General features: G+C 37.1%; 1 protein-coding gene across 1 annotated transcript in view; it reads left to right on the forward strand.

Moving 5' to 3' along the window:
* raph1b (Ras association (RalGDS/AF-6) and pleckstrin homology domains 1b) overlaps positions 1–21,375 on the forward strand; it is a 63,274-nt gene that overhangs the window by 39,280 nt on the left and 2,619 nt on the right. The window contains 13 exon segments of the mRNA XM_048197086.1: positions 574–1,148; positions 6,151–6,237; positions 6,690–6,764; positions 11,191–11,268; positions 14,789–14,948; positions 15,058–15,179; positions 16,008–16,073; positions 16,401–16,544; positions 17,040–17,150; positions 18,289–18,387; positions 18,574–18,694; positions 18,819–18,961; positions 20,005–21,375. Of these exon segments, the coding sequence (XP_048053043.1) occupies positions 574–1,148; positions 6,151–6,237; positions 6,690–6,764; positions 11,191–11,268; positions 14,789–14,948; positions 15,058–15,179; positions 16,008–16,073; positions 16,401–16,544; positions 17,040–17,150; positions 18,289–18,387; positions 18,574–18,694; positions 18,819–18,961; positions 20,005–21,375 (3,152 nt within the window).

The raw sequence follows: 21,375 nt of genomic DNA on the forward strand, positions 1-21,375 counted from the left end.
TCAAAATGACTTCACATGTATCTAATATGGTGGTGTTTGGGCATACTGCAATTTTCATAGATTATCATAAAACCACCGTTATAACAGCAAAATGGTTGTAGCTATACTTCAGATCCATTCAAATGTTTGGGGTCAGTAAGATTTTTTTAAATGCTCACCACTGCTGGATTCATTTAATTAAAAATACTGTCAATTTGAAATATTAGGAAATATCAATTTCAATTTTAAAAAAAGCTGCATTTTCAGCATTATTACTCCAATGTCACATAATCCTTCAGAAATCATTCTAATATGCTGATTTGGTGCTCAAGAAACATTTATTATTTCTTCTTATGTTGAAAACAGTTGTGCTGCTTAATATTTTTGTGAAAACCATAAAACATTTTTTTTCAGGATTCTTTGATAAACAGAAAGTCCAGAAGGGCAGCATTTATTTGAAACATTTTGTAACATAATAAGTTTCTTTACTGTGATGTCCTTGCTGAATTAAAGCATTAATTTCTTTTTTTCAAACAAAAAATCTTACCAACCCCAAATGTTTGAATTAAAATTGTCCTCTGTCTATCCATGTAGAAGCCATTAACCAGGGTGAGACGGTGGACCTGGATGCTCTCATGGCTGACCTGTGTTCAATAGAACAAGAGCTCAGCAAACCCATAAGCAAGGCCTCAGACGGCAAATCCAGACAGAGGCCGACGGGCCGCTCAGCCAGCACCAAACACACCGGAGGGGGCAGCAGCGGAGGAAGCACCAGCAGCAGCACCCGAGCTTCTCCCGCCTCCACCGTACGTGGTGGCAGCAGCCAGTCACGGCCCCTGGCCTCCAACTTTTCCCTGGATGACATCACCGCTCAGCTAGAAAAGGCGTCCCTGAGCATGGATGAGGCAGCAAAACAGACTTCTGAATCTTCCTCATCATCCTCCTCCTCACATTCATCTGCTACTCTCCCACACCCGCCTTCTAACTCACATCATCGCCGTACAGGATCGGTTGGTACGGTCAGCGACCAGGAAGTGCGCTCGATCGGTCATTCATCCAGGTCAAGCGTCAACTCTGCCTCGGCGTCCAGCATGGACTCTTTGGATATTCGAGGGCAGGAGAATGAGGCACAGTCACAGAATCAGAACCAAAGCCAGACTAGCACAGAGGTAACACACACACACACACACACACACACACACACACAAACATGATATTAAATCTTTTTTCACTCTTTTTCATTTTGAATTATTTCATAGCTGGCACTTAGACTTCAGACTCTAAGTAAGAAGAACTGGATTGTAACATGACATTGTGTCCATAGAAGACCAGAGGTACAGAAGAGCTTCTCACTGTGAGAACCTCAGAGAGAAGTTTCAGCAGAGTGAGACTTAGCAGAGAGAAAACTGAAAGCAGATGTGAGGGGCTTAAATCTGAAGAACAACACCAGAAATGAAATATCCACAAAAGAAAAGGATAGAGAGGTATTGTCAGTCAGCACAGGGATAATGGTATAAATCAGGCCTGGTCCCTTTACCACAGAGAGTGTAGCCTGATCTCACAACTCCAGTTTAGATATTCCAAGTACAATGTCAAGATGAATGTTGCAGATGGTTCAGAATCCATTTTACATTTCCCTTTCTTCAGATCTGGGTGCATTCAGTACGTCTAATCATTTTGATATCTGTACTTGAACACAAATAACAGCACTGCTAAGGATAGCTAAAGAATGCACCTTTAATTAATAAAAAAAAAAAAAAAAAAACATTAATATGCAATTTATACATAGTGATTTGTATACACTTCTTCTATGAAGAGAATTTGATTTCTGAGTTAAAATTCATTTATAAATTTTGTGTTATAAACAGTCACATATCATAATGAAGAATAAGTCTCATTTGAAGATTGAAAAGAAAGATTTAAATCAGTTTTCTAGTAGTTTAGCATAATGTTCTTGTTTTTGCAAAAATATTTTGCAAATATTTAGGAAAATTATTTTAACAAAACTGCTTATTGATATTTTAAAAAGAAAAATATTTTTTTAATTAAAGCTTACAATGACTAACATTTTGTTTTTCATCAGTTTTTCATGTAATAATGCAGATGACTCATTGAAAATTAAAGTGCATCAAACTAAATAGGGTCCATTTTGATTACATGTTGACTTTAATACTTAGTTTAGTACAAAGAGTTGGCAGTAGAGCAATTATTTGGGAGCTTCTTAATGTGGATGTTGGTGTGTTATGTGGGCGTTTTAAGAGAACAAATTTCTAAATTTAAAATTCTTTTCCTGTCTGAGCAACTTCAGACGGGAAAAGAATTACTCTTCGTCATCAGTCTATTTTGAATAAATGTCTTACTGTCAGTCTAATTGCTACCAAAAAACAGAGTCATTGACCATTTAAAATGTTTATCCTGTTATTCACAAAACAGAGAACAAAGAGGGTCTCTTTACTTGGACAGTCAACATTCCCTGTGACCCAGACACACACAGTTCTATTCATAGCAGTTGTTTGTTCTTTTGTTGAGGGCAAAGTCTGTATTGTGGTTTTGGGAAATGTGATGATCAAGGTTTCACTGAATTCACCATAGAATCATTAAAGCTGAGTCATCTCTTGGCTTCCCACATACTTCTCTTAGACACACTCATATACAACCAGTTTCTCAAAAGCAGGCACACTCAGCTTTTATAGTTATAGTTTATAGTTCTTCAGTACTACTGTCAGAACCTGGGAAGGCAATCCAATTAAACAGAGATGTTATTACATCACTCTTCTAACCACAGCATTGCTCATCTGTACCAGGATGTACAGACCCTGACACTTTACAAACTATAAATACATACTGTGGTTTTAGATCTAAACTAGCGCTGATTCACAGATGGAACAATGTGATAGAATTTCATGTCTGTGTGAAAGAGAATGCGTGCACAAATCCTCCTGCTGCAGTCTTGCATAACAATATTACATGACATGTAGAGGCACGGACATTGTGCTGTACATGGTCACTGTAAACATTACAGTGTGATAATAACACCTGCTATGCTACATGGCTATGCTACTCTAACTCATTTAAATGCATGTGTTTTTTTTTTTTGGTTTTTTTGTAACATCTTTGTTGTTGTACTGTATGCTTACACTAAAAAAGTTCTGTAGGAGCAACAGATAAGATGGCTTCTGTAATGTCATCGATATTAATTTGAAACAAGGATTTACAACCACTGTTATGTGGACCCAGGGGCGGTGTGAAGGTGCTGCAATGAAGATATACAGTATAAAACGCATAGGAATGTATTGTCAAAGCAGACAATGTTTTAAGTTATTTAAAAGTTATACTGATCTTTTTCACTCTCAGAAGAAAAGGTTCTATCAGATAGATTTAATTTTGTTTTAAAGGTGCCCTAGATTCAGAAATTGAATTTACCTCGGCATAGTTAAATAACAAGAGTTCAGTACATGGAAAAGACATACAGTGAGTCTCAAACTCCATTGTTTCCTCCTTCTTATATAAATCTAATTTGTTTAAAAGACCTCAGAGGAACAGGTGACTCTCAACATAACACCGACTGTTACGTAACAGTCATTAGGCATTAGACAAGGGCAGAACGTCTGGATGTGCACAGCTGAATCATCTGACTAGGTAAGCAAGCAAGGACAATAGCAAAAAATGGCAGATGGAGCAATAATAACTGACATGATTCATGATAACATGATATTTTTAGTGATATTTGTAAACTGTCTTTCTAAATGTTTCGTTAGCATGTTGATAATGTACTGTTAAATGTGGTTAAAGTTACCATCGTTTCTTACTGTATTCACGGAGACAAGAGAGCCGTCACTATTTTAATTTTTAAACACTTGCAGTCTGTATAATGTATAAACACAACTTTATTCTTTATAAATCTCTCCAACAGTGTAGCATTAGCCGTTAGCCACGGAGCACAGCCTCAAATTCATTCAGAATCAATGTAAACATCAAAATAAACACTGTACTTACGCGATTAGACATGCTGCATGACGAACACTTTGTAAATATCCATTTTGAGGGTTATATTAGCTGTTTGAACTTGTTTTTATGTTGTTTAAGGCAAGCGCGAGCTCTTGGGGCGTGGAGCACGAAATTCAATGGGCCACACACCCTGAATCGGCTCATTTCTAATTATGCCCCAAAATAGGCATGAATTAAAAAAAATCTATGGGGTATTTTGAGCTGAAACTTCACAGACACATTCAGGGGACACCTTAGACTTATATTACATCTTTTTAAAAAAAGTTCTAGGGCACCTTTAATTAATTTTTCATTTCAATTTTTTTAATTAATTTGGGTCAATTGGTCTGTAAAGGTTGAAAACCCATGGTATGGAATAAAACAATGGAGGAGAGGATTAATGAGTTAAAGTGCATTCAATGTGTAATATAACTGTTGCAAAGTTTCAAAGATCAAAATGCTCATCAAATTATTGTCTCCTAAAAGAAAGAATTAATTCTGAACTGCTGAAATGGGTTGTCTGCAATTCCAGTCTCACTTCCTGTTATATACCTACGTAACAATGTAACAAATTTGCATAATGCTAACCTATGGTGTTCATTGGCTGCCCATGAACAAAGTCTACTGCTACGCTCAAACACTGAAGTTGTAGCTGAGGCCTAGTAGAGTTTGGTTCATGTTGTTGACATGTCAAGAAGACACTTTTCAGCACTGCAAATTCACTTTGCATGAACTTTATAAGGATGAGGACTTGTGCTGGAATTGATGCAGAAAAAAACAACACCATTGTTCGTATCGCTGTGTGTACAAGCACTGAGGAAGCCTCTGGAGCTGAAATTCAGATATGGGAATGGGCATTTTGTTTCCGCCACGCTTTGCAAGTGGTAGACCAATCGCAACAGACTGGGCCATCTGACCAATCAGAGTAGAGTAGTCTCACGGAAAGGAGACGTTTAGAAAGACTGAATCTTCGAACGAACCGTTTTTAGACTTTTTGAGAAATGAGATGATGTGCAATGTATATTATGAGAAAATTAAAGTGTTTTTTGACCTATGATGCATGGAAATCTATTGTAGGAAACCTCCAAAACAAAATTAGGAACCTTTAAAATAGCATTATAGGGGCACTTTAATAAAAATTAAATACTATTGACAATATCGGAAAATAATTTGTAAAAACAAATTAAAAGCATGTTTACAGTAAAAATATGAAAATAGAATTTTATCTGGTTAGGCAGTCCAGCACAGCCAATGTTAAAATACATACTGTTTCTAATGTATGGCCAAAAGACTTGAATTATACATGTCAAACAGTGAAACTAATGTGATGAAATTGCTTACAATCTGTCAAAACTGTCATGACCACATAGTCATTTTTGCAAAGTATGTGCAAGGATGGAGCAAACTCACTCACGCCCACAGGATTTGCATTGGTAATGCAAATCTAGAACTGCCTAGAAGTGTTTAACACAAAAAGGATTGTTTTGAAAACTTTACAGTTATATACAAGCCCATTAATGAGATAGTTCACCCAAAAATGAAAATTCTGTCATCTACATACTCACCTTCACTATACAATATTTTCTCATCATATTTGTCCATCTCATGTGTCAAGCAAGTATACAGTTGAGCTTCTGTTTACTACATTTCATGTGCTCTATGTATGTGCTTTGATCAATGTTTATATGTAAATAATAGCCTAAATTAAATTTTTTCATCATATTAATCAATAAATCACTTGTGGCTCTTTGGGTTAAAGCATGTGCCCTTTCAGTGGATGGACCAAAATGGTGACAGAATATTAAAAAATTCTTCATTTGTTTTCCAAAAATAAGCCAAAGTCTTATGAGGTTGAGTAAATGAAGACAGAATTTTCATTTTTGGGTGAATTATCCTATTAACAAAAATAGAACTTGCCCCATAGTCTTCCATTGTACGTCCAATACTGTAAACTGAGGTACTAGTCAAAATTACTTTGTTCTAATCGGCAGTATATACAGCACACTTAGATGATATTAGATTGTATTAAACCCTAACATTCCTTTGATGTTTTACCAGAATAACAGTAAATTGACCTTGCTTGTGCATGCCTTGTTTTGCATTGTCTCCTTGCATGATTAATGTGTTTATGTTTGCACCTTTTCTGTATGTGACGTCACTACCTCCCCCCACACCTTTTCCCAGCATGTCTCACTGCGAAGGGCCAATGGTAAAGCTACCAGACGGCAACTTGACTTCACCTCACAGGAGGGGGAGGTGGATCAAAGGACTGTAAGTGTGTTTGTGTGTGTGTGTGTGTGTGTGTGTGTGTGTGTGTGTGTGTGTGTGTGTGTGTGTGTGTGTGTGTGTGTGCATGACTGGGGTAAAGGATATGTGTACACAGTATGTTCATTCTCAAAGTACAGGCTCTAAGCAAACCTAATTCCAGGATTCATAACGTCATCATTTTGGTTCGAAAAGGACCCCAGGAGAGGTGCTCTCAGCAACTGTGATCACAATATTTTGTTGTGGACAAAAATAAGTTGCGTTCTTTTTGTATATATTTGTTTTCTATCCACACTTTTATATGCCACCTCTTTCTGATTTTGAGTAATTGTTGCTCAAGCAGTGCTTCCACACTTTCTATGCTTTACCACAATCAAGTATGTATTTCTATCATTTTTGAAATCACAGTAATCATTGCACTGGTTAATCTCTGTTTGTCTTTTCCCTGCACCCTAAAGCACTCGTATCTGGACAGGGAGACCTCTCTGATTCTGAAAAACATTGCAGGAAAACCCTCTCACCTGCTGACCAAGGTGACGCCTCCTTTCGCTTGCTTCCTTTTCCTTTCTCTGCATGTTTTTGGTTCATGTGTCCACAGAAAGCCTTTTAACCTCAGTCTTCAGTCTTCTAGTCAGACTTGACACTTTGCTCCACCCACACTGCCTTCTTACATTTTTAAAGAGTTGTATCTTCTGTTTTCTTTTCTCTCTTTGCTGCCATCTTCATATATGTGCCATTTCAAGTTGAAATCAAATCATCCAGTCTAAAGGGTCTATAATGTTATGTCCTCCATAATGTTTTAATCCTACCTTTCTGTAACAAGAAAACATGTCTTATCATGTATTACTTCTTGTATTTTGTTACTTTATTCTTTGAAAAACTGATTTAGGTCAGCTTTCCTAGTTTATAATGGTCAGTTGTCAGCATTCACAGATTCTAGGTAGAATGTTTAGGAGTTTGTGTTTTTCATTACAAATATAAAGTGATAAAGTTACAAACATTCTTTGTTCCTCGTTTAAGAAATGTGAATCTTAAAGGATTTGTTCACATCAGAATTAAAATTTCCTGACAATTTACTCACCTCCATGTCATCCAAGATGTTTGTCTTTCTTTCTTCAGTTGAAAAGAAATTAAGGTTTTTGAGGAAAACATTCCAGGATTTTTCTCCATGTAGTGAACTTCACCAGGGTACAACGGGTTGAAGGTCCAAATTGCATGTTTCCATGCAGCCTTAAAGGGCTCTACACGATCCCAGCTGAGGTCTTGTCTAGCAAAACAATAGGTCATTTTCTAAAAAATAAATAAATAAATAAATAAATAAAAATGTATACACTTTTTAACCACAAATGCTCATCTTGCACTGGCTCTGCTCTGCCACGCATTGCGTAATCACGTTGGAAAGGTCAAGCGTGACATAGGTCGAAAGTACCGATCCAGTGTCTACAAAGCATCTATGGAGAAAAATCCTGGAATGTTTTCCTCAAAAACCTTAATTTCTTTTTGACTGATGAAAGAAATACATAAACATCTTGGATGACGTGGGAGTGAGTAAATGAAAATTTCCTAAAAATTCTGAAGTGAACTAATTAAATACAACACTTATATAAAACAGTTTTGTAGAGAGGTGCTGGGTTTTGTAAGCTACATTGTGTGTTTGAGTTGAACGCCTTGGACACTAGCAAAGTTATCGCTGCTTCCCTGAAGAAATGGCTGCTCATCATTTAATTTTATTTCAAGAGCTCATATATAAAACTGAAACAGATTTACCTATTCTTTGGTTTTTATGCCACAATTTGTGTGTGAAATTTGTGTTTGTTGTACAAGTATTATAGTAACACTAGCGATTCCCTTAATATATATTGAATCACAGACAATTTGACTTTCTTTCAGTATTATTTTAAAGGGATACTACACCCAAAAATGGAAATACTATCACCCTTGTCATTCCACACCTGTTTGACTTTCTTTCTGCAGAACACAAAAAATATATATTTTGTAGAGTAGTGTGTAGCCAAAAAAAAAAAAAATCTCAAAATATCATCTTTTTTTTGTTCCACACAAGAAAGAAAATCATACAGGTTTGTAACAACATGAGGGTGAGTAAGTAATGAAAGATTTTTTTGGGTCAGCTATCTTTTTAATAATTCTGTTAGCCATGCAGCACAGACATCCTTGTATTTGTTTTCCAATAAACATTAATTAGCTAACAACAAAAAGCTTTAAATTAAATAATATCTTGCTTTTAATTTATTCCTGAAAACAGATATTATTATGCATGTGATTGAAATTCCCATGTTGTCATACCAATGTAGATGCATTTGTAGGTGCAGGGAATTGTGGGTTAAGGGCATTTTGTCATGTGGAATTACTAAATAATAAGAATCTAACACTGCGTTCCATTCGGAAGGGCTCATCCCTATGCCCTAATCCCTTCAAAGGGTTTACCCTCCGGAGTGAGAGCTTCGAAGGGATGAAGGGTGTAGGGGTCAAAAAAAACTATTTTTTTGGAATGCACTTCAGCCTTCGTCTTTTTCCCCCTGGTTTACTCTTTGTATTAATACACATTAATTTACTGTAGTAACATTATAAGCTACTGTAAAAGTTACGTTAAATAAATTGTCTATGTATTTGAACATTTGATAAATTACAAAGTATTTTTGTTGAAGTACAATCTCATTTTGACCATAATAATGTACCAAATTTTACTTGTATAAATATTGTATAGAAAAATACTATATACATTTATAGGTAAAATCGAACTCCTAACCTCCTGTACCTATTCTGTGACGTCAAACAACTTCGCTGTGCAAAGGATCATGGGGGCCCGAAGTGTCCATCAGTTATACCCTTCGAAATCCTTCATTCCGAAGGGCCCTTTGAAGTGGCCAGTTTTGAGCACTTCGGTTTGGAACGACCCTTCAGTACGGCGGCCATGATTGTTTTCACTCCGAAGTGCCCTTCGGAGGGCGATATATCCCGTTTGGAACACACCATAAATCTGACGCCACTTTGATTTTTCAAGGATGTGTGAGCTTTTGTTAAACCATGAAGTTTGTGCTACGGCCCAATTGATACGGTTTATTATTCATTGTACTGCATTACAACATTATTTCTGGTATATTAAAGTTTATATGTATACGAAATGTTTACAGGAATAACTATTTTGAATTCATTTCAGAATTTCTTAGTTTGTTAGTGTGCAAAATGTGATCTATGTTATTCAGACATGATTTGAGAATGGAATTTCTAATAAGTCTTAAGTGGCATTAAATAATGAGTTTGTCCTTTTAGTTAGGGTTATTTTTTCTTTTAAAAAAAAAGCTGAGTCATCTAAGTTTTATTTATTTGTCATGACATTAGACAAAGGCATTAAGCATTTACACAAATTGAGGCAGAGATGTTCTTGAAATCCCACTCTGATTTTCATCATGATTTCATCAGACCTCTCAAACAGTGTTAGCTTTCCTGTTCACTCTGGATGGGCTCACTGCAGACTGCTGAGACACAGGCTCTCTGCTCAGACACAGACAGAGAGAGATCCGGAGAAAGGAAAAAAGACTTCAAAGGGAATTTAATGCTTTTTATCGAAGCCTGTGCCTTGGCTGTTTGCAGAACTCTCCCATTTTTGTTCATGTTCTCTCTCTCTCTCTCTGCATCATAAATATGCATCTGCCGTAGACAATGATTTGAGCGAGAGAAGCTGGTCTTTCATATCACATATACCCAGCGTTTTTCCTTCCCCACTCTCTCCTGTCTTCATTATATGCATTTCATCTTTGCATATTAAGATTTTTATTTGTCTCTCTCTCTGACTTTGTATTTCTTAATCTGCCCATCTCTGTTCTGTTAGAAAAAAATGTGGCACAATAATAATCAAAGTTGAGACTACCCCCTTACACAACCTGACTTAAAATCATTGACCTTTCAAACCCCCTCCAATAACCAACTTTTTTCTTTAAATAAATGGGTATAACAATAAATACAAGGCATAGATATCATTCATCCCCACGGTACCCTGCCAAAAAAGGAGGGTGTTTTCCCACAACCACAGAAAAAGGATCAGAGAACAATATCATTTGCATTTGGCCTCAACTTTATTGCTAATGGAAAGAAGGTCAAAGAAACGAACCTAATTGATTGGCCGCTGAGAAGTATATGTACATTCTGATTGGAGAAGAGGTCCGAGACGGTCTTTTATAGCTGATGGCGGCTTGGTCTGCTGGTGAGAGGGATTAAACCCTGTGATTGGGCACGCTACCAGAGACATGCAGCTGTTTCACAGAGAGAAAGAGAGGGGGAGGTCTCAATCCCCTCCCAATGTTGAGCAGTAGAGTTGTGTGTAAGGTACTCGGGGTGTAAAGATGTGTGAGGGGAAGCGTTTTCATCTGTGTGTCGCGACCATTGCTCATTTCAGCTTCACATTCCTTCAGACTGAGCTGCAGTAGACATGTTTTTCGGATTATTTAAATGCTTTTCATCAGACCATTCCTGCAGCAGCTCTGAAACTTCAGCTGGAAGTACCTGTCAGGCCTTGAAATAGTCTTGTTATAGCTGCCGTTTGTGATGAGAGCATTCGTTAATGGAGTTCTGAAACATTCGAGCTGGTGCGGCGGTGAATCTGTGTATCTCCTTGATTTGGTATTGTATGAATGAGCAGCCATTTCTCCTAAGGAACCGTTAACATGAGCAGTGGTTCAGGAGTGATCGCGTAACTTCCTTTTGTGTCTTCGGTTGCTGGTTGATTAGATACAGAGACTTTGCAATTGTTTAGGGATTGTTTTAAAGGGTCAGACATGGATGTGATGACTGCATGTTGGAGAGGGCAGGTAAGTGAGGATATGTGTAAAACAGAAATCCACCTGTCTGGTTTCATACCTCAGTGACGGATGAAACTGTTAGACTATTGGCGTAATGCTCTGCAAGTGTTTCTTTGTTAACATGTCATTGTGTCATCCACAGGAGGAGCAGGCTGCCAAAGCGAAGGCTGAGAAAATCCGTGTGGCACTAGAGAAAATTAAAGAAGCCCAGGTGAAAAAGGTGAGTCGAAATCGCTGTGAATCTCTGAATCCCCCAAGGGTCAGTAAACCTCCTCTTTGAACTGCATGATGCAGCCCTTCACACACTCTAGCAGGAGAAGTCGTAGAATGAATGCACAGTAGAAAATAGGTCACCCATGTGTTTGTGAGTCTCTGTCTGCTTAGAACGGAAGATGCACAAACAAGACCTTTGTAGCCGTCGGTGAAGGTTTTGCTTGAAATTACATGTTTAAAATGTTCTTTTCTTGTGTTTTTTTTTTTTTTATTGTCATGTAAACTGGTCCAAGTTTTGTTTATTTGTGAGAGACTATCTATCCTAGTGCTCCATTCATTGAAAGGGGCTGTCAAAATAAATGCCACCAGGCACATACTAATACCAAGTGAATGAATTAGATACAGTACAGTGATTGGGGCTCTATAGCCAAGACAGATGAGTGTTTCCATTCATTATGTGTATAGAGAAAACTGACAGCATTGAGCAGCAATGGTGCAGCGAGACCGATACAGAATGATACTGCGTCAAAAAATGCTTTCAGTAGTAAAAGAAAAAACATAGCCGAATTTTGTAATATACAATGGGGTCCCAAAAGTCTGAGACCCCATTGAAAATCTGGTGAGAAAAAAAAAAGTCAAATATTTTTATAAGAAATATTTTAAATTCTACTTGTGTAGTCAATGTGAGCTCAAATAGCTGATAATAAAATATGTAAATTGTAATAAAAAAATTAAATTGAGAGAAAAAAAGAAACATTTTCACTTGTGGTCTCAGACTTTTGGAAAAACTGCATGTAATGCATGTTGATTTTGGACATCTGAGCAATGTCTTGAAAAAATGTCACATTCAGTTTAGCCAAAGCATGTCATAAACATGTACACTAAAGGGTTAGTTCACCCAAAAATTAAATTTCTGTCATTAAGTACTCACCCTCTTGTCGTTCCACACCCGTAAGACCTTCGTTCATCTTCGGAACACAAATTAAGATATTTTTGATGAAATCCAAGGGTATCTGATCCACACATAGGCAGCAACGTCATTGCACCTTTTGAGGTCCAGAAAGGTAGTAAAGACATTGATAAAATAGTCAGTGTGACTACAGTGGTTCAACCTTAATGTTATGAAGCGATTAGAATACTTTTAGTGTGCAAAAAAAATAAAAAAAATAATAATGACTTTATTCAACAATTTGAACCGTTGTCATATGTAGTGAACTCAGTGCAGGCTTACTTGTTTACGTCCGAACACCTACTCAGTATTGGCCGAAGCTGAACACGTGAGCAGCATGACGCATGTGTGTGATGCTGACACAGGACCTGACCAATAATGAACCAGCATTCGGACGTAAACAAGGAAGCCTGCACTGAGTTCACTACATATGACAACTGTTCAAATGTTATTTTTGTTTTTGCGCAAAAAACATTAAGGTTGAACCACTGTAGTCATGTTGACCATTTTAACCGTGTTTTTAACTACCGTGCTAACTATTCCGAAGATGAACGAAGGTCTTACGGGTGTGGAACAACATGAGGGTGAGTAATTAATAATTTTCATTTTTGGGTGAACTAACCCTTTAAAAGCAGTTGTTCGGTTAAATCAAATATGTGAAAATGAGAGATTATTCTGTCGAAATAAGCGTTTCCTGCATCCATCAGTGTGTCAGTTTGCTAAGGTTCTGAGTTTGTATGCAAACATTTCCTTCAACTGAAACATTGCACAAAGTGATAGATTGTGCTGAGGTCAAATAATGAGGCAGGCCGGGTCCAGATGTGTGATATAGTGTGGGTTTGCATGTTTGTTTGCGCATATGTGTCAGAGGGAAGAGAGCATAATTTAGCAGAGTGTTTTCTGCTGAGACCAGGCTTGGAAAAGTGCCACATACTCCCTAATATTCCTATGACTTTCAGGACCCCTGGCAGTGATGTCATGGGCCTACTGAACACTTTCTCACCGCTCTTCGTTTCTCACTCTCAGGAAGAAAGAAAATAGGGTGTGAAATAGAGAGGGAAGAAAGCCAGTTGTCATTTCTGTTCCCAGTTAGTCTTAATTAAGGCCACGTTTCTAAAGATCCACATCATATTCCAATTCAGTCCTATAAATCTTTGAGCAAAGTCAAACATTCCAATTTAAACTACATATTTGTAACATACTGTACTAATTATTTTTTCTCCAAAACAATATCCCAACAAATGCACAAACTAGGTGCATGCTATTAGTTTATTTCATTATGTTTGAAACTTTTGATCTGTCTGATCTTTTTAATTGGAATTGGAAGTGTGTTCCATGTTATATCTCTGGAGAAAGATTTCAAAAGGTAGATTCATTATGATGATATGCAGGACTTAAAATATAAGAACATGTCAATATTCTCTGGTTTTCTGGTTTCTTTTCTTTTCTTTTTTTTACTTATTTATGAATACGAATCACAAACTAAATGGTCCATTCCCTTGTCCCATTAAGATTTATACAAAATGTTTTAAGGTTTTTTTTTTTTTTTTTTTTACTCATTTAAAAGTCTTAATCCATAATATGAATAATATGTAAGGATTATTCAATTCAGTTGAATTAAACTTGATGTAATATTTGTTTCTTATAAAGTTTCATAGTGACCAAGAGCAACAAATCAAAACAAACCGGAACTATATTATATTCAGGGTTTGAAATGAACCGTTTCACTCATCAGGCCATTCAGTACTTCTACTAGCCAAAACAAAAATAAACTAGATTATCATTAGAGTCACTGCTTGGATTTAAATATATTAATTAATAAATATATAAATATAAAACATGATGTCATGATTATAAAAATTATACCCCACCATAAAATTTCATGATAAAATTCCCATTCTGTATAGTGGTACACAAATTCTTAACATGCAAAATTTTGAGTACGGGTTGGAAAAGTGACCTCTTTACATTTTGTTTTGTTAATGTTGAAGGCTTCTCCTAGGTAACGGGCTCTGATGGCCATGGCATGCACAGTGATGGAACATAATTTATGAACCATAACCTGCCAAAACCTGATAATATTGTAGTTTATTCAATGTAGCCCACCTTGGTCTAGATTACAGTTAGCCTAAGGATACACTCTGGCCATCTTGTCAGCCAGCTTGATCAAACAAACCCACCAACATGAGGTGCATCCTGGAATGATATTGTAAACGGTATTGTTTACAGGCCACTTGTTGGCTGTTTTTCTATCATTATCTGGTCATATTCATCCATTTCAAAAGCATTTATTAAACTGTCATTTATTTTTGTAAATAAGTTCATACGTAGGCATAATATATATTTATCTACTGCGCTAATGTCATCCATTTAAATATATGCGTTTAGATAAAACGGTTTTGAAACTCATGAAATTCAAGCATGTCTAAACGTTTGACTCATTCTAGTGTACAATCTGTGAAATGAGGCTTACTATGGAAATGTGTGTGTAAATATAGCCGTATATGTATGTAGGAAGTCAATATTAAATGAACTTGAATTAACCAAACTGGGCTTCACTTTGAATCTTCTTCATCAGTTGGTGATACGTGTACACATGTCAGATGAGAGCTCAAAGACCATGATGGTGGACGAGAGGCAGACAGTCAGGCAGGTGCTGGATAGTCTGCTGGATAAATCTCACTGTGGTTACAGTCCAGACTGGGCCCTGGTCGAGACCATACCTGAGCTACAGATGGGTGAGGATGCATGCACATGCTTAGATGACCTGTGAACCCGAGGAACAATATGTAGATAACTATGTATTTTATCACTCTCAATCACTCTTTATTTCTGTCTTTTCCTCAGAGAGAATATTTGAAGACCATGAGAACCTTGTGGAGAACTTGCTCAACTGGACAAGAGACAGTCAGAACAAACTCATGTTTATTGAGCGGATTGAAAAGTATGCACTATTCAAAAACCCACAGGTGAAGCTCTTTTGTTTGTTACATATATGCAGAAAAAAAATCTGATTAAACATTAGGGATTCAAATTTTTCATTTAATCACAGAAACTTAGGACACTTAAAATAACTAATGAAAAATATACTGAATTAGAAATCAAATTTGTTTTTGTTTTGTTTTTTTATTTATTTATTTAGCAAGGATCAAAAAGTGACAATAATGACATTTGTTAAAAGTGATTTCAAATAAATGTTGTTCTTTTCAACTTTCTATTCATCAAAGAATTTTTAAAAAATCACGGGTTCCACAAAAATGTTAGCAGCACAACTGTTTTCAACATTGATAATAACAAGAAATGTTTCTTGAGCACAAAATCGGTGTATTAAAATGATTTCTGAAGCAACATGTGACACTAATGACTGGGGTAATGGCTGCTGCTTTGTTCAATTTCAGCTTTGTCATCACAGAAATAAATTACATAAAAAAAAAAAAAAAAAAAAATATATATATATATATATATATATATATATATATATATATATATATATATATATATATATATATATATATATATATATATATATATATATATTAAATTGTTATAATATTTTTATAATATTTTACAATGATTTACTGTATTTTTTATCAAATAAATGCAGCCTTGGTGAGCATTGACTTCTTTCAAAAACATAACTCTTGCTGAACCTAAACTTTTGAACAGTAGCGTATATGTACACATCCTTATTTAAATTTAGGCTTAAAGTAATAGTAACGAGTTATGATACTTTGTGTGTACTGAAGCTTTTATATTCCATCACCCTGATTCACTTGTTGCATGTTGTGTTTTCTAAGAACTATTTACTTGGGAGGAAGGAGACCTCTGAGATGGCAGACAGAAACAAGGAGGCACTGCTGGAGGTGAAGCATACATCATAATACAAATTATACTTAACTTCATACTTCATTATACTTATACTTAACTTCATAGGACTATGGCTAAAATGGCTAAAAATGTAGTTCTAATGCAACTTCTTTGCACAAAACATCAGATTTTTGTTAAACTTTTCCTTGTTTAACATGCAAATTTGTACATACACATGCAGTTAATGAATGTGACCCAAAGCCCTCATCACTTTGATGTTAATTTTGGAAGTGATGATTGACATGGCTGACAGAGTTTACATCTGTCTACGTCTGTCAAGATAAAATGTTTTTAGAATGCTTAATGATGTTTTTGTCTTGAAGGAATGTTTTTGTGGAAGCTCAGTGTCTGTTCCTGAAATTGAAGGAGTACTGTGGTTGAAAGAGGATGGTAAAAAGTCTTGGAAGAAGCGCTACTTTCTGCTGAGGGCATCTGGCATCTATTTTGTGCCGAAGGGCAAAGCTAAGGTCAGTGTCATTGTGTGTGTTTGTTTTTGTTTAATCATATGATTTGGTGTCATGGACATAGAACCTAATGAACTCTTGAGTGGAATTTCCTGTTTATGAATTCACTGAGGATACTCTACACAAACATATGCTGTTTGTCATCCACTTTGACATCCACCCCATGTCTTATTTTCTTATATAATTTAAAGCTAAAAACATTACTGAATCATTATTTGATCAAGTACAAGCATACAAATGAAACATGGGTTTTTGAGATTATTAAGTAATAAATTATTAAGAGTATTAAATTCTGTGACAGTTAAGGACATGACAGTTGAAGGTGTGTTCCTGTGTATTTGATTCTGCTTTGTTGCATCTGCTATATATAGTATTATTTTTTTCTAAATATTCTCCTTTATCATCTCAATTTCCTTCACTGTAAGCTAAACTGTCCAAATTATCAACATACGGGTAATAAATATAAAATAATATTAATGTTTCTTTTGAATGCTGTAGGCTTCCAGGGATTTGGTGTGCTTCCTGCAGTTGGACCATGTTAATGTTTATTATGGTCAGGACTACCGGAGCAAGTACAAGGCCCCCACTGACTACTGCCTGGCCCTCAAGGTGTGTGTGAGATATTATGGCTTGTTGTCCTTAAGCCTGTTTTAAATGGATGTGCTCTTGTTTGTTACCTTTTCTAAAACCAGATCATGCTGACCCCAAACTTTTAAAAAGTAGTGTTAGCTTTTATTTATTTATTTATTTTAGATTTTTGTAGAAATTAATAGTTTTATTCATTGTGCCTACAGCACAACCTTTTTCTAGTGTGATGATAATTAGAAATGTTCCAAGCATATCTGAATGATTTTTGACACATCATGTGACACTGAAGATTGTAGTAATGTCTGACGAAAATCCAGCTTTACCATCACAGTAATAAATTACATTTTAAAATATATTAAAAATAGAAAAGAGTTCATTTAAATTGTAATATTTCATTTTATTTTAATGTATTTTTCATCAAATAAATGTAGCCTTAGTGAGCATAAGAGACTTCTTTCAAAAACATTACAAAATCTTACAGACTCCAAACAATTAAATTGTACTGCATTTTAACAACATCTCAACAAACCTCAGCAGTTAATGAAGCAACTCTGTGTACTCAAACATTTGGATATACTTTAGATTAGGGAACACATATTCACTATTAACTAGTTGCTTATTAGCATGCATATTAGTAGCATATTGTACTTATAAAACACATATTAATGCCTTATTCTGCATGTCTATTTTCTACATCCCTTAACCTTACCTTATACCTAAACATAACCACTACAACTACCTTACCTACTATCAATAAGCAGCAATTGTGAGTTTATTGAGGAAAACCTCCTAGTTAATAGTGAATATGTTTCATAATCTAAAGTGTTACCAAACATTTTACACATTTATTGTATCCAGGAATGGAATGTTGGCATTTTGGGATCTCATTTAAAGGTTTAAATTTGAGGGTATTGTGCAAGTATATTATGTAAAACCAAGTTTTGCTTACATTTAAAGATATAAAAGATGGTTTGTCGACAAGAGGCTAACTGTATGGACAGCTGGCATGTGATTGTGTAACAGATGGCTCTGCATTACACACACTGCGTAAACCCTTGTTGCTGCCCTCTAGTGGTTCATCAGTAGCACAAGCCAAAGAAAAATTCTTGAATCCTTGTTCTCTTCATTGTATTGGTAACATTGTTTATTGTGGCCACAGCACCCTCAGATCCAGAAGAAATCACAATATATCAAATACCTGTGCTGTGATGATGTTAGAACTCTACACCAATGGGTCAATGGAATTCGTATTGCTAAGGTAATCCTATAGCTTGTCTTGTCATGTTTTTTTTTTTACCCAATTAATGAAACCTATGGCCTCACACAACATGTTCTTCTTGTACAAGTTAATATGCCAGATTATTTATACAACTAACATTATTCAGTATTTGAAAAATAACTTGTTGCTTAAGCTTAATTTCTGCATTTTGTGTTTTATGCACAGTATGGGAAGCTATTGTATGTGAACTACCAGGAAGCCATGAAGCGAACTGAGGCTGCCTATGACTGGTCTTCTCTCTCCAGCACCAGCATCAAGTCAGGAACAAGCTCAGTCAGTATACCTGGTAAGTAACTTAGACCTAATAACTGACTAGTCCTTTTTTTTCATGGTATAATAGTGATTTTACTGACTTGGATTACTGTAAGTGTATGGGTTGTTGCTAACGTTTAATCTGTTTGTGCTTAAAGAGTCACAGTCAAACCACTCTAGCCAGACAGACAGTGGTATGTCTGATGGCACTTCGTCCTCCCATGCCCGTTCCCAGAGTGTGGTTAGTTCAATCTTCTCTGAGGCCTGGAAGAGAGGGACTCAAATAGAGGAGAGCACAAAGGTGAGTTGTCTTCTTTCTCTGGAAAGAGACATTCTTTCTGTTCTGGAGAGATGCATCTGTACTCTTTACTTGCCACTTTCTTCAATTAATATCTTGATAAAACTCTCCAGAGTAAGATGAACCAATTATTTAAAGGAAAAGTTTACACAAAAATGAGAATTCCTTCATCATTTGCTCACATTCAAATTTTAAACCTGTGTGACTTCCTTTCTTTTGTGGAACACAAAATGATTCTGAAGTCTGTGCTGGTCACTTTTCTCCATGCAGTTACAATAAATATAATATAATAATAAATATAATAATTGATGCAATTCGAATACTTATAGCTTTGTTTGAGAAACAGGCTGAACTTTGTCATTATTCACTGGTAATCTTCCCCTCCAGTAGGTGGTTAACTGTACAACTGGATCATTGGGTTAGTGAGTTGAACTTGAAATCATACTAATTTGTGAACTAATCATTCAGACCATTTTTTAACCAGGTATCACTGCTTTTGAATGCACAAAGGAGAACTAAGGTTTTCAGTCAATTGCATCTTAAATTCTGGTCTCTTCACACAGTGCTATTGTATGGCTTAATAAGAATTGGAATATAATGCAAATAAATTATATGGACCATTCTTGGTCTGTAATGAACCTTCAAATCTTTAGTCCCCAATCTTTTTAAATGCATTAAAAATCTAAATTTCTCCATTTGTGTTCCACAGAAGAATAAGTCATGCAGGTTTGTAACAACCTGAAAGTGTTCATTTATGGGAGACTATTCTTTTGTGCCAGTGGTTTTCAACCCCGTTGTAGAAGCACCCACCCACCCCCCAAACCAAACTGTACATTTTGAATGTCTCCTTTTTATGACACCCATTTCAGGTTTTAGAGTCTCTACTAATGAGCTGATGACCTGAACGAAGTGTATTTGTTTAGGGAGATATACAAATATTAGGGGGAACTAAACTAAAGGCCTTAGAGAAATTCAGTTAAGAAATAACATATTATTGATTCTTGTTTATTTGTTGTTGTTGTTGTTTTGTTTTTTTTTTGGTTCAGGCAAGACCAGAATCAATCCGTTCTACCCATTCAAGCCATAGCACCCATTCTTCTCATCATGTGCCTCAACAGCAGCATCCACACCAACAGCAGCATCCACACCTACAGCAACAGCCACATGCACTTTCAATTCCACAGTCACGTGGAAGTGTCCATCAGGCTCCGACACAGACACTGACACAGGCACCACCCCAAGCAACTCCAGCCCCGCCACCTCCTCCTCCTCCTCCTCCTCCTCCTCCACCACCTCCCCCACCCCCTCCTATTTCCAGTATCCCCCACCATTCCACTCCTACCATGTTTGCCAAATACAGCACTATCACCCGCCTGCAGAATGCCTCTCAGGCTACCACAAGTCACCACAAGCCTCAGCCTCAAATCCAGCAGCAAGTGCCACCAGTCCCACCGGCATCCAAACCACAATCAAACAATATTCCACCAGGGGCTAACATCCCACCTCCTCCTCCTCCACCTCCACCTGCCCCAATGCCTCCGCCGGGATCAGCCATGGCTGTTTTGAAGCTCGGTCCTCCAGCCCCGGCAGCAGTTTTACAGTCCTCCCCTCCTCCCCCCTCACCTCCAGCACCATCTCCTCCTCCCCCCATAATGCATATGCAGTCACAGCCTCTACCACCTCCTCCTCCCATAATGCCCATGCAGTCACAGCCTCTACCACCTCCTCCTCCCATAATGCCCATGCAGTCACAGCCTCTACCACCTCCTCCTCCCATAATGCCCATGCAGTCACAGCCTCTACCACCTCCTCCTCCCATAATGCCCATGCAGTCACAGCCTCTACCACCTCCTCCTCCCATAATGCCCATGCAGTCACAGCCTCTACCACCTCCTCCTTCCATAATGCCCATGCAGTCGCAGCCTCTACCACCTCCTCCTCTCATAATGCCCATGCAGTCACAGCCATTACCACCTCCTCCACCCATAGTGCCAATCCAATCACACCCTTTACCACCTCCTCCACCCCCTCTCCAGGCTAATGGTCTTCCCCCTCCTCCACCCCCCTCTACAGTCCAGGCACCTTTCAAAACCAGTTGTCTCAAGCAGGTTTTTGCCAACAAATTTCCCAATGTACCCCAGGAGTTCTTGCCCTCAGCCAATCAGACCCCTTCTCCTCCACCTCCTCCACCACCACTCCCACCACCTGCACCTACACTCACTCCTCAACAGCATATTGCTCCAGCTCCAAATCCACCACCGCCACCACCACCTCCACCACCAGGCCCAATACAACAGCCAATTCAACCAGCAGTTTTACCCAAAACTTTCACTGGTGGATTTCTACACCAAACAGCACCCAAAACTTCATGTGGCATTCTTCCAGTATCACCAGTAGCTCCATCACCTCAAGCTCCA

Source organism: Megalobrama amblycephala, linkage group LG7, assembly GCF_018812025.1.
Source record: "Megalobrama amblycephala isolate DHTTF-2021 linkage group LG7, ASM1881202v1, whole genome shotgun sequence".
Classification (NCBI taxonomy): Eukaryota; Metazoa; Chordata; class Actinopteri; order Cypriniformes; family Xenocyprididae; genus Megalobrama; species Megalobrama amblycephala.